This window comes from Diabrotica virgifera, chromosome 9 (assembly GCF_917563875.1).
Source record: "Diabrotica virgifera virgifera chromosome 9, PGI_DIABVI_V3a".
Lineage (NCBI taxonomy): Eukaryota > Metazoa > Arthropoda > Insecta > Coleoptera > Chrysomelidae > Diabrotica > Diabrotica virgifera.
Window position 1 is genome coordinate 201,417,870 of NC_065451.1, and position 14,560 is coordinate 201,432,429.

The 14,560-nt window shown below is 32.4% G+C and overlaps 1 protein-coding gene across 1 annotated transcript in view; it reads left to right on the forward strand.

The window, feature by feature from the left end:
- Nucleotides 1–13,582, forward strand: part of LOC114334086 (uncharacterized) — a 66,889-nt gene extending 53,307 nt beyond the window's left edge. The window contains exon 5 of the mRNA XM_028284101.2: nucleotides 13,391–13,582. Coding sequence (XP_028139902.2) covers nucleotides 13,391–13,522 — 132 coding nt within the window. The 3' untranslated portion in view covers nucleotides 13,523–13,582. The remainder of the gene's footprint in view (nucleotides 1–13,390) is intronic.
- The last annotated feature ends 978 nt before the right edge of the window (nucleotides 13,583–14,560 follow it).

Below are 14,560 nucleotides of genomic sequence, written 5' to 3' on the forward strand. Positions count from 1 at the left end.
ATTACCGATGTGGTAATAAATTTATTATTTTCATAAATTTGACATATTTAGCGTGTCCGACGCGTCATATGCCCCAATATTTTTGTCCGACAAAATTGTTTTCGTTGTTTATATGATAAAATCCATTGATTAAAATAGAATGACCAATGTGGTAATAAATTTTTTTCTTGCATAAAATTGACAACTTCGTCACCGCTTGACAGACAAACGCCCCACTACCGTAATGCGCCAAGCTCAAAATTTGTCCGACTCCACCCAAATAACAAGTACAAAAAGTTTCAACGGTGTGGTCATAAATAATAATTGTATATGCGGGCCCAAGGCCTATATGTTTTAATGATCTTTATAGACGTGTCTGGGGCTTTTGACAATCTTTGGTGGCCGTCTTTCTTTGAAAGACTTCGAAGAATGAGATGTCCAAAGAATCTGTACTGAAGTCTCAGAAACTACTGTCAAGACCGATATGCAAGCCTAAGCTGTCCAACAGGAAAAAAGACAAAACATATCACAAAAGGATGTCCACAAGGATCAGTATGTGGACCTATGTTCTGGGATGTAATGCTAGAGGAACTGTTGGAACAATTGACTATAGATCCTGAAGTGCTTGGAAGCATAGCATATGCAGATGATTTGTTGTTGATCATAGATGCAAACTCAAGAAGAGAATTAGAAAATAAATCAAATGAAGTATTAATAAGAGTAAATGATTGGATGAATAAAGTAAAATTAACAATATCAGATTCAAAAACAACATATAGTTTAATAAAAGGAAATTTAGAAAGAGATCCAATTATAAAAATTAGAGGGAAAACAATAAAAAGAAAAATGGAAACAAGATATTTAGGTATTATAATAGACGAACAAAAATTATTTACAAAACACATGAGTTGTGTCTGTGAAAAGGCAACAAAGATCATGCATAGCATTGCTAGTCTAGCATAGAAGGAATATAGAATTTCGTTCCGACAGATGAGAATATACCTAAGTACAATACTTGCATCAATTGTAGGGTACGGTTCAAGTGTATGGGCACATAGATTAATAAATAAAAAAAATGCAGAAAAATAAATAGAGCTCAGAGAGGATTTCTTGTAAGAATGACGGGAGCATTTGGAACAACTGCAACACAGGCACTCACAGTTTTAACTGGAGTAATGCCAATGCATTTAGAAACACAAAAAAGAGCATGTAATTATTGGTTAAAAAAAGAAAATATGAAAAATAATACAAATAATAGGATTAGATATAAGAAATAAAAGAGAATTAAAAGAAATAATAAATAGAAAAAGACAAAATGAATGGGAAAATTCAACAAAATCTAGACATTTATACAATTTTATACCAATATTAGAAAACATTCCAAATTATTTTAATCCAAAACAAGGATTAGTACACTTTTTAACAGGACATGGATCGTACCCAACATATTTGGAAAGATTTAACTTAAAAGATGATGCATATTGTGAATGTGGAGAACTAGATACACCAGAACATATAGTGTTACATTGTGAAAATACTATAGAAAATGAAGACCATAGAGAAATGACAAGAAGATTAGAAAGAATTGAAATAAAAGATATATTACAAAATGAAGAATATTTTGGAATATTAAACAATCTAACAGAAATAATATCTAAAAAACAACAAGAAATCTATAATAATAGAAGAAGACAACAAATAATCCAACCCTGATGAAGTTGAGTAAGATAAAGTTAAAATAAATAAAATAAAATATAAACTCAAAAATAGATATTTACAATTATAATAATAATAATTCAATATAAAATATATAAAAAAAATAATAATTCAATAAATAATTCATTAAATTAAAAAAAAGACTACCAACTCTTTTCTGAAAATAGAGGGACTGTCTTTATAACTTAGAAGGGAGTTGATAGTAGCAAAAATATTTTAAAAAATGTATATTGTTTAAATTTGTTAAATGTAATTAATAGATTATGGGAAATTAATTAGTATATTGTAAAAATAGATTAAGTAGTTTAGTAAAAAATGTAAAAATATAAAAAAATATCTGTAATCCCATCAGGAAAAAACGACCTGGATTAGTCACTAGAGGCCAGGTCATATGTATAAACAATAAATAAATAAATAAATAAAAAATAAATAAATAAAATGTCGAGTCGGCTAAAACCCACGAAGGGTTGTAACGCCACGGACTAAGTAAGTAAGGTACTAGCGACATCTAGAAAAACCTCATAAGTAAGATTTTAAGTTACAAAACCTCGTAAGTTTAATGATCGTTTAAGATTTTAAGTAACAAAACCTCGTAAGTCGCTCTTTGACGAAAAAAGAATATTACTGAATTTTACTTAATGGTAATGGAATCGTTACCTAACAAGAACCCTACACACACAAAACGAATAAATTAAATCTTACATAAAGAAGCCAAAATGGTTTTCGTCTCTCCTCTAAAGTTACATAAAACTGACTTACGAGGTTTTGCAGTTTAACCGTCGGTATCTTAATTCCATATAAACATAAACTTTAACATGCTATAAGAAAACAGTTTCGCAACCTTCTTAAAATATTATTATTGCAACAATAATTTTCGTAATAAATAATAAAACCCTTTTGTAATTAAAACGTGATTATACTTCTTAATTGAATTAGTATCTGCCCCGTAGAGTCAAATATACAATTTACAATCAACCCTATCACTCAAGGGAGAAGGCCTGAATAATGACTAAAATTTAGAACAGGTCGAGATATGTTTAAAGGTGGAAATAATTATTCCTTCATGAATCTAATCTTGAATATATATACTTATTTGTTTATCTCCGGAGCCACAAATTTGCCAGGAATTTGCCGTACACAAGAAACGAATTCCGAAAACTAATGTTGACTGACAACGTAGAAGACTAGAAGACCTAAAATTCTTTATCAACAAAATCAGGTAATGCAATCAACAGTATGGAAGAGAAACTATAAACGAAAGGAAGATGATGATATGATTATTATTATTAACAAGAAAAATATAACAGAAGGTGAACTCTACTTCAACCAAACCCCTGTAGAAAGAGTGAGACAATATAACTACCTCGGCACCATATTAAATAAAGAATGGACCAACAACCAAGAGATAAGAGCGCTCATCGGAAAAGCTAGATCCACCTTCAACTGGATATGGGCGTCAGGGGCGTAACAGAGGGCCCCGCAGCGTGAAGCTTGCGGGGGGCCCCAATCGCTTAAGGGTCCCATCTTGTCATCTGATATTATGTAAAAATCTGTTATTGTTATATTATTTTTACGTTGTCTGTTTAAATTTAAAAACGTAAAAATTTCTAACTAGACGTATTTGCCAAGTGAATCATCTCATAATATCTAGAAACTTAATCCCTTCCGGCCTACCGAAATTTTATGGCAGCGACAATAAACTACCTATATAATGCTTTGTACGTGACTATTGAAAGATATTAGAATTGCAATTTGACGAATTTAAGAACAATATTTTTAAATCTAAAAATGGGTTTTCTGTCTCTCTGTTCTTTACCTACTTTTAGTATTTCGATACAATATTATCGCCAGTAATTTCATATTGGTTGTTTGCATTGAATGTTATTTATGTTTGTGTTGTTTTACGGTTATAGTTGCATCAGTTTGGAACGCATTTATTTAACAATTATTGACGACTTTTCTTGTGTAATCATTGAACAATCTCTCAAAAGATAAACGGTAAGATAAGGAAATTATAACACTTACGCTTTAGGGAAGTCAATGTAGAAAAACTTGCATTGTTTCGGTTTCGGAAAAAATCAAACAAGCTTATATTTTTCTAAAACATTTTTTGTTAGTTTATATATCTTATCTTAAAGTGAAAAGTTCTACTCACAGATGCCTCTAATTGTTTATTAATTCTTTAAACAATAAAACTGTTTTATATTAAATAATTTTAAAAGATATCGGTGAATTCATCATTTTACTTTGTTCAAAAATGTTTCTATTTATTGCTTTTTGCTTATGCTGAATTCGAACATGTCATTAAATCAGGGCCATAAGTACGATGTTCCCGGGGCAAACGTGATCTGGGGGCCCCCTATCGGGAGATCTGGGGTTAATCACTCAGCAGAAGGAGTCCGGGAAAATTGATATTTAACCACTTGAAAACGCATTTTAATGTACTCCAGGACTGAAGTTTCCTGTACCTACCTACATGTACATTGCTATCATGTACATTGCTATTTTAGTTGACCAACACAACAAAAATTTGAAATCACATTATTTTAAGCTAAATATTTACCATCAATATAACATCTTTTCTGTTTTCATAAAAAATATATTACATATAATGTTACTTACATTCTTCGGCTATAATGTAGGTTTTTAATCGCGTTATATTGCCTATAGGCAGTATAACGCGATTACAATCGCGGGGCCCCCTTCGTCGGGGTCCCCGAGGCACTGCCCCGGTTGCCCCAATGGTAGTTACGGCCCTGTCAGACATTACAATTTGAAAATTCAAAATAAATTTTTTTGAGCACTTATACAGTATGTCTGCGTGGCTTTGAACCATATGGGAAACATTTTTATTATCAATTTTACAAAAAAAGTTATTCTTCATGAAATGCTCTGAATGGTCTTAAATCTGAGATACAAAATAAGACAGATAAACCATCAGATATCAAAGCTTATCAATTTTATACGAGGTAAGTCAAAAAATAGGAATTTAACTCAAGGATAAAGTACTTTTATATTTAACAATATACGATTTTAATTTTAATATGTAATTACATCCTTGTAAATAAAAAATTAATTTTTCCAAATATTTCTCAAATTACCGATAACCAACATCATTTTATTACAATAATTATAATAACTATTTTATTATTAATTTTTTAATTTTACGAAAAAATTCTTTATAGAATTCTTATCAGATTCTTAATAAAAAGCTCTGCATTATCTCAAAACGAAGATTCAATCGTAATATATCACATTTTACCAACTTTATACGAGGTATGTCGAAAAATATGAATTTCTCTCTAAGCGTTAAGTACCTTTATAGTTCACAATATATTTCAACTGGAATGATATAATTTCATATTTAAACATAGTTTTTAATTGCGAACAACTTTTTATAATAAAATTTTTCAATATTGTAAAATATAAAGGTGGTCTAGGTACTATTCAGCGAAATTAATATTTTTTTATATACCTCGTATAAAAACAATAAAATTTAATATCTGATTATTGCAACTTAGGTTTTATACCATGCAGAGCATTTTATGAAGAATAACTTTTTTTCGTAATATAGATATGTAATAAAAAAGTTTCCCATAGGTTCCAAGCTACGCAAACACACTTTTTTGGAATGGGTCTGTATACCGATAAAGATGAGAAATGTAAGTTGTTATGAACAGTGAATGATAACGCTAACACAAAAAAGTTTTTGTTAAATAAGTCGTATTTAGTAATTGTTTAACGCGGGAGTAGTCGCGCTCACTTCTGTCACGTAAGCAGTCGCGTGTAGAACAAAATCTAACAATACAAATTTAAAACAAATTTCAATTTTATAATATTTTTGTTTGCTTGTTATGTTAAAAATATATATTTCTAACAATTTTAAAACTAATTGGTTCCCACCAAAGCCAAAAATTCCACAAAAAAAATAAATTAAAAAATTTAAAAAAAAAATCCTAAGCATTACCACAATCTTCTTCGAGGCACTTACAAGTGGAAAGTTATGATGCAAAATTGTTCATTAAGTTTTTACGGAAAATGATAAAAAGTTGGATTTTTTTTTCTAACGGCGCGACTGCTCCCGGATTAAAAGGGGCCCCAGTTCAAATTCTGCGGGGGGGCCCCGACGGAGTTTGTTACGCCACTGATGGGCGTTCTTTAAGAGCCATAATCTCTCTCTTGGCATAAAAGTGAGAATGCTGCGATGCTACGTCCTTTCTGTCATTTTTATCGTGTTAAATCGTAGACCTTGAACGAAGATATGTGCAGACAGTTGGAAGCATTTAAGATTGGATGTAGAGGTCCTCAGAGGAATGAGGATGAACGTAGAGGTACTCACCACCATCAAATCTCGAAAGCTACAATATTTCGGACACATTATGCAAAATGAATCCAGATATGAACTCTTACAAACCATTTTGCAAGGAAAAATATTTGGAAGGAGAGGTCCAGGAAGAAGAAGAACATCCTGCTGAAACTACCTCAGAACCTGATTCAACAAAACATCTATGCAGCATTTACGCGCTGCTGCAGATAAGATAGATTGCCATCATGGTCGCCAACATTCGTTACGGATAGGCACATCCATCCAGAAGAAGAACAATCCTTATGCATTTTTGTATAATGTGATTTACGTCAAATCGAAGTTCATTAGGAACAAGAGAAGCAATGGCAGCAACACAGGTGTTGGTCCAAAATTGTAACGATCAGAGGAAGGACGTGTTCCTGTCGTGTGAAGGTCGTGTCCAACATCACAAGTTAATGCAGATCCTCAAGAAGCTTGATATAGACCAAAAAGACGTAAGATGCATTGAAAACCTGTACTGGTATAAGGCAGCACAATTATAAATAGACAATTCTATTTCCAAACACTTACATATTATTATAAGAAGGGGTGTTCGGCAGGGATGTGTACTTTACCCTCTTTTATTTAACATTTATTCGGCCATATTTAAGCCATATTTCAAGAGTCTTTGGAAGATGCAGAGATGGGAATCAAAGTGAATGGGGTATTGATCAACAACATACGATATGCTGATGATGCTGTCTTAATTTGTGACAACATAGCAGATCTTCAACAACTTGTCACTATAATCGGAGAATACAGTAAGCGAATGGGATTAGAGATTAATACCAAAAAGACCAAATTCATGATAATCTTCAGAAACTTGGATGCATTTGAAAACTCCACCATAACACTGAATACTAAGTCCATTGAAAGAGTGAGCAAATTTAAATACTTGATGGGAACGTGGTTTTTTGAAGACTGGGCATCGGACAGGGAAGTAAAATGTCTCATTGAGCAAGCTCGACAAGCTTTCGTAAAATTTAGGTAGGTACTGACCTGTTCAGAGTTCGATCTTACACTGAGACTTCTTCTTCAGGTATCTTTCCCTATCGGAGGTTGGAAATCATCATCGCTATTTTAATTTTATTGGCCGCACTTCTGAATAATTCTAATGAGCTGCAACCGAACCAATCTCTCAAATTTCTTAGCCATGATATTTTGCGTCGTCCTGGGTTTCTCTTCCCTTGCATAATTAACCTAAGTATTACGTACTTCTCGCCCCTCATTATATGACCCAGATATTGAATCTTTCTAATTTTAACAGTTTTTATGACTTCACATTCTTTCTTCATTCTTTGTAACACCTCTATATTAGTTACTTTTTCAGTCCACCATATTCTGTGGATTCTCCTGTAGCACCACATCTCAAAGAAGTTTAATTTTTTGATTTCAGACTGTTTTATTGTCCACGCTTTCATGCCGTATAGTAAAGTAGAAAAAACGTAACAACGTAGCATTCTTGTGCGGATCTCTAGATTAAGGTTACGGTTGCAAAGTAAGTTCTTCAATTTTATGAACGTGTTTCTTGCTATTTCTATTCTAGAGCTGATTTCTTTTGTTTGATCTCCATCTTCGGTTAGCCACGTTCCTAAATATTTATATGTTGTTACTCTTTCGATCGTTGTATTATTGATGATCAGGTTATCTACATTTTGTGTTTTTTTTTTTAAATATCATTGATTTCGTTTCCTTGAGATTCATTTGCAGTCCGTACCTTTCACATGCATTGTATACATGTTGTATTATGTACTGTAGATCTTCCATGTCACTTGCAAATATGACCGTATCGTCCGCATATCTAATATTATTAATGCTATTTCCGTTGACCAAAATACCTTCCACAATATCCAATAAAGCTTCTTGAAATATCACTTCACTGTAGACGTTGAATAAGAGTGGTGAAAGTACGCACCCTTGTCGAACTCCTCTAAGTATACTTACTTCCTCTGTCAGTTCTCCTTCGACTCTTACTCTTGCTTTCTGATTTTGATACAGATTCGATATAATTTGTAGATCTCTACTATCTTTGATTTTGGTCTTAAGAATACTTAAAAGCTTTTCATATTGAACTCTGTCAAAAGCTTTTTTAAAATCTATGAAGCAAGCATATATGTCCTGATTCATATCCAGACATCGTTGTGTCAGAACATTGACTCCGAATAATGCTTCTCTAGTTCCTAGACCCTTTCTAAAACCCCTCTGTGAATCACTTATTCTTGTTCTAATTTCACGTGGATTCTGTTATATATGATTTTAAGGAAGGTTTTCAATGTGTGGCTCATTAGTGCAATTGTCCGATAGTCATTGCAATCTTTAGCATTTGTGATTTTTGGAATCGTTACAAAAGTTGAGAGAAGCCATTCTTTGGGTATGTGTCCCGTCTTGTATATGGAGTTAAAAAGGTCTACCAAGACATAATATTATCTTCATCAGTTATCTTCAATAGTTCAATTGGTATTTCATCGGGTCCTGGAGCTTTTCTACCTTTTGTGTGTTATGCATAAATAACTTCCTCTTTCATTATTTCTGGTCCCGTGGTTTCTCCGTCAACTTCTAATTTTTCTAGTTTTTGGTCATAAAATAGGTGTTCAATGTATTCTTTCCATCTACGTAATTTGTCTTGCGTTTCAGTTATAGTGGTACCATCTGCATTTGTTAATATCCCGATTGGTTTGTTACGATTTCCTGAAATCATTTTTTTAACCTTCTTATGGGTGTTGAAAGTGTCATACCTTGCCTCACATTCCTCAATTTCTTGACATTTAATGGACATCCATGTTTTCTTAGCTTGTTTTATTATCTGTTTTATTTGTTTATTAATTTCTTGATATTTAATATTATCTTTGTTTTTATGTATTCTTCTTTCGTCCATCTTTTCGAGAATTTCTTGTGTCATCCATTCTTGTTTGGCAGTTTTGTTGTTTATAATCGAGGGTAAAATTGAAGGCAAGAGAGGAATAGGACGCAATAAAATGTCCTGGCTCCGAAACATAAGGCAATGGACAGGGATTAACGACATACAATCTCTGATACACATTGCAAGAAACAGAGAGTTAATGGAAAATGTGATCGCTAACATCCATTAGTGGATTTGCATCTGAAGAAGAAGAAGAATAAGTTCAGTCAAGACTTCGTCAAAAATTTGTGGTCTCTTATGAAGTGAGTTTGCGGATACCCTGTATACTAATCTTTAAGTAGTACATATGTCCATATTGCTCGATAGTACATCGACGGCTAAAATAATTTTGTAAATAAAAAATATCGGATTTTTATAGCTGGTATTGAAGCGTGTCTTATAAACCAGAGTGTTAAAGGATCAATCTAACAAATGGCGAGCATTTTCCAGAAGGCAAAGAAATGTGCCGAATCGGTGAAATGAGTTCTTATTTGTTACTTTTTTTGTCGTTCTGGCACTTTTATTTGTTTTCCTTTATAGGTGCCGTATTACACACAAAACCTAATATACTTTTAGTTCAGTTATATTAGTATACAGGGTGTTTCATTAATAATTGGAAATATTTTAACTGTAGATTCCTATGCCCAAAATATTAAGTTTTAACCCAAATCACCTATTCCGAAAATGCTTTAAAACTGGATTATTAAATTATGAGGTATTCTAGTACTAAAAAGTATCGTCTAGTACTAAAAAACACAGTTTTCCAAAAAAAATCGATTTGAAAATTTTTCGTTCTTTGAATTTGAAAAAAAAAATAAAAAAAAACTATTTAGAAAGTCGAAAAGTGATACGTTTATTTATCTTCCAGAGACGAGTCGATTTCATCAATTGCGATTTTCTAGTACTAATCAGATGCGTCCGTCTTGGGCAGGTCATCGCATTATTTATTGTGCCTTTAATTTTTAAGTGTTTTGACACTAAATTATTAAATTATGAGTTATTCTAGTACTAAAAGTTACTCTTGTTTTAAGTGGGAAAAATACACGGTTCTTTTTGAAAAAATTTTAAAATTCTTTTTCAAATTCAAGAAACGAAAAAGTTTCAAATCCATTTTTTTAGAAAACGGTGTACCCTACCGACTTAAAGCAAGAGTACAGTGGAACCCCGATAAGTCGGACTCCGATAACCCGGAAGCCCGGCTAACCCGGACCGATTTTCATCAGACAAAACAAACAGTTTTTCAGTTTGACTGAGTTTTTACCAAGAAATGAACAATACTGTATACAACTGAACGTAATTTAGATGTATTGGCCATATGTATTTCATGTTTTCACAATTATAATGGAGTTTATCTGTAAGTATACAGTATTTCATTAATTTTTATCATATTCTCTGGCTAACCCGGATTTTCGATAACCCGCATCGGCCGTGGTCCCGATTAATCCGACTAATCGAGGTTCCACTGTACCGTTTATAACTAAAATACCTCAAACATTTTTAATCCAGTGTCAAAAATACTTAGTTACAAGTTAAACATAAAAAAGTTATGCGATAAAATAACCATTGCTCTACCCACAACGGGCGCCTATGACCGGTACTAGAAATTCACAATTATGGAATCGATTTATCTCCGAAAGATAAATAGGCGTACCAGTTTTTGTTTTTCAAAATAGAAGCGTTCTGGAGGTATTAAGAAAAACTAACGCCATCAACAAGACGCCATCTTAAGAGCACTAGCTCCCTTAAGAAGCGTTTTCGGACTAGGTGATTAGGGTAAACCTTAATATTTCGAGCCCAAGAATCTACAGTTAAATTATTTCTAATTAATAATGAAACACCCTGTATATCTTGCAATCAAATACAAAGAAACTTAACATCTCGTAATATAATGTTGTTCTGAAGCTATTTTCTTGTGGCATTTCTGCAATTAACTATTTTTTTATGGGAAATAAGCCACAATTTTACTAAAAAAATGATTTTATTAACGTGTCGACGCCCAAATCGGGTGTCGTTGTCAAAATATAAAAATATTAATGAATTAAACAAAAATGTTGTTACTAAGCAACAACATTTTTGTTTAATTCATTAATATTTTTTATATTTTGACATAGCGTTTCTTTGCAAAGACAATGACGTCGACTTTGCAAAGTAACAAGACACTTACTCAACACACACACTACACATTACACCTGAGTTAGTGATAAGTTAAACAATTACGTGACTAAGGGCCGGTTGTTCGAACGCTAATCAACAATGATCATTATTAAATATTTAATTACTGTCACCAAAACTGTCAATGTCAATTTTGTTTGGGTTGCTGAAAACAAAATTAATTACAATTATGAGATTTATTATTAATTATGTTAATAATTATTGTTATATTAATTGATTATAGTCTCAGAATTGTAATTAATTATGTTTTGACAACCCAAACAAAGTTGACATTGACAGTAATTAATTATTTGATAATGATCATTGTTGATTAGCGTTCGAACAACCGGCCCTAAAGGTTCTAGTTCTAAACCAAGGCCAGATTCAGAGAAAAAAAATATATTTTGACAACGACACCAGATTTGGGCGTCGAAACGTTAATAAAATCATTTTTTAGTAAAATTGTGGCTTATTTCCCATAAAAAATAGTTAATCGTAAATATAAATTAGATGAAGTTCTCAAAAAAATATTTTTTAATTATAGGAATAAGTTTGAATTAAATACCTTATACTAATGCAATAAATACAAGATAACTTAATAGTTCAAAAGTCTCTCAATTAACTCTCGCACTCTCAGGTATTTATCTTATTATCGACAAACAGGACGCGAATGCAGATATCGGTACGAAAGAAACCCTGTAAAGAAAGAGATATCTTTCTATGATATCATATTTAAATTAATTAAAAAGGAATAATTAAACTTACCACAGACTGTGAGTTTTTTTACTAATAGAACAGTACTGACTGAATTAGTTACGTAATTTCATGTGCCATATTGGCGAAAAACTCAGAATGAAGTTAAATAGAGATGTTTTGATTATCTATCTACAGTGATGAGGGCGCTAATAACCGGAAAAATAACGCAAAAGATGAAAGACATATTAAGTTGTGAGATAAAAAGAAATAAAACTAGTGGAGGTGGGAGATTTAGCGATAAAAACCTATAAACTTACATCATATTTATTGTTTCCCACCTTTAGACCTATCAGAGGAGTATGTCAGCTAAAACTGTCACTGTCACAGTGGCAGTTGCCAAACTCATAGAAAAAAGTGTTGTGTGATTTGGTAGAATGCGATCTTACTCTTTAAAAAATATGTCACGTATTTCAGCGCCATCTCAGCACCTGGTTAAATGGAAGGATACTACAAATCTGGCCTCCACATAAGTGGTCTGTAGCTTCGACATGATAGGTGTGAAATTTTAAACGTTCTTGTTGTTGATTGGATAGGAAGAGTGGCGTAATCTAGCCTCCATGCTAGGTACATCATAGCCTCCATACGGTACTTCCAATATTTAATATTTTATTCAAGTGGACAATAAAGGTACAACACAAACAACTTTTGTTTCTTAATTATTTATTTATACAATAATGTGACATTTTACGTAGAAATATGAGTATTTAATTTGGATTAAATATATGTTTACTCGTTGAATTTTTCCACCGTCTGCACACAACACCTGATGGGAGCCATTAGACCTAACAACAAAACGCGAAATAAAATGTGTATTTTAAAACTGTTGGATAAACAGTACCTACAGTCAGAAAATCTCTACCTTACAATCAGAAAAACTTACCTTTAAAAAGGTACTCGATTACAAAATAACAAAAATATCAAAAAACACGACTGAATATCAGCTTTTTATGGTGACACAAACACATCACATAAACCGACCATATAAAATAACTGAACGACAACGAACGAACGAACACGAACACTGAACACAGATTCACAGATAGCGCAGGATTTGTCAAAAGTCATGTTCCACCAATCACAACGCAGACATCAGCGCCTCTGACAAAATGGAAGGAAAATAAATGCGATTACATGTTTTTTATTAGAGTGCGCGGGGCATGGCCAAACTCATCCGATACGTCTAAAGGTGGGAAGCAATAAATAGAATGCAAATTTATAGGTTTTTATCGCTAAATCTCCCACATTCACTAGTTTCATTCCTTTTTACCTCACAACTTAATATGTTTTCTATCTTTTGCGCTATTTTGCAGGTTATTAGCGCTCTCATCACTGTATACCTTTATCCAGACCAATTAAAAGTTAAATGGTAACATTAACATTCCTAGTTATTATTTGAACGTGTGTGTTTATTTTACATGACCGATTTCAGCAACAAAAATGGCGAACGTTTTCCAGAAGGCAAAGAAATGTGCCGAATCGGTGAAATGAGTTCTTATTTGTTACTTTTGTGTCGTTCTGGCAGTTTCATTTGTTTTCCTTTATAGGTGCCGTGTTATTTCGCCGGACTGACGGTGACATGGTGGCGTAGACGTACTTTCGAATCGTATGAGGATTATATGAAAGAAAAAGGGAAAATTCCCTATGAAGAAGACGATGAGATGGAAACTCTATTGTGAATTGAATGTGTTATCTAATTTGACGTGTAGAAGAGATTATGAATGTTAAAAATATAAGATAGATAGACTTTATTTTATAAGATACTTATTAGAATTATCTGTAATAAAACTGATATGAATGTCTCTTATATGATTTGATGGTTTTTTTAGTGGTAATAGTGCACTAGGATGAATTATGTTGTCGATGTGAAACAATTGGGTGAAAATTGGCTGCTGTACTAAAAACATGTTACACATAGGGTTTTACGTGATGCCAGATGCACAAAAATTACAACACAAGTCCAGGTGTATCTGGAAGATTTAAATTTCTAATAAGGGTTCTTCTTGAACGCGTCTAGCAATCAGTGATGGCTTTATTGAATCTGTGTTGGCCTATTATCCCATTTTCGATTTTAAGTGGGAAATAGGTTGTTCATGGCCATTTATTTTTCTTGTTGCTCTCCAAAATAGTTGAAGGGTGCTTTCTGCAGATATTCATATTTTTAGATAGTTCCATCCCGTCGTTTTATGGTATTTTAGTAATTTTCTGAAGTTTAAGAAGTATATAACACCTATCAAATCCTACTCTGGTGCAGACATTTATAGCGACCATAATTCGGTTTTAGTGAACTTTAGACTCAAAAGGGTTCTAAAACAGAAAAAGTGGCAATAAAAGTACACATACCATAACTACAAATCTTCAACGAAAGAAAGAGATAATTCTTAAATTTGAGAATGAAATAGAAACGATAGCCACCTTAGTGCGAAAGACTTTGAAAATGGTGGAATGGAATGGAAGGATATTAAATTTTGATTTCTTGCCGAAAATTGGATTGTATTCTCTAGTTGTTTTCTATTTATTAATAGATTTCTTTATCTATGTGATTTTGGTTTCACATTGTATTGATATTATGTTACATATACAATATATATTTGCTTAGCTTATTAAAGTTCCATTTTCTTTTTGACTTTCATTTTTTTATATCTTTCTCGTCAGTTAAAATCTAAAGTAGCTCACAATAAAAAATGATCAGATAGCTATTGCGAAGTAAATCTCTG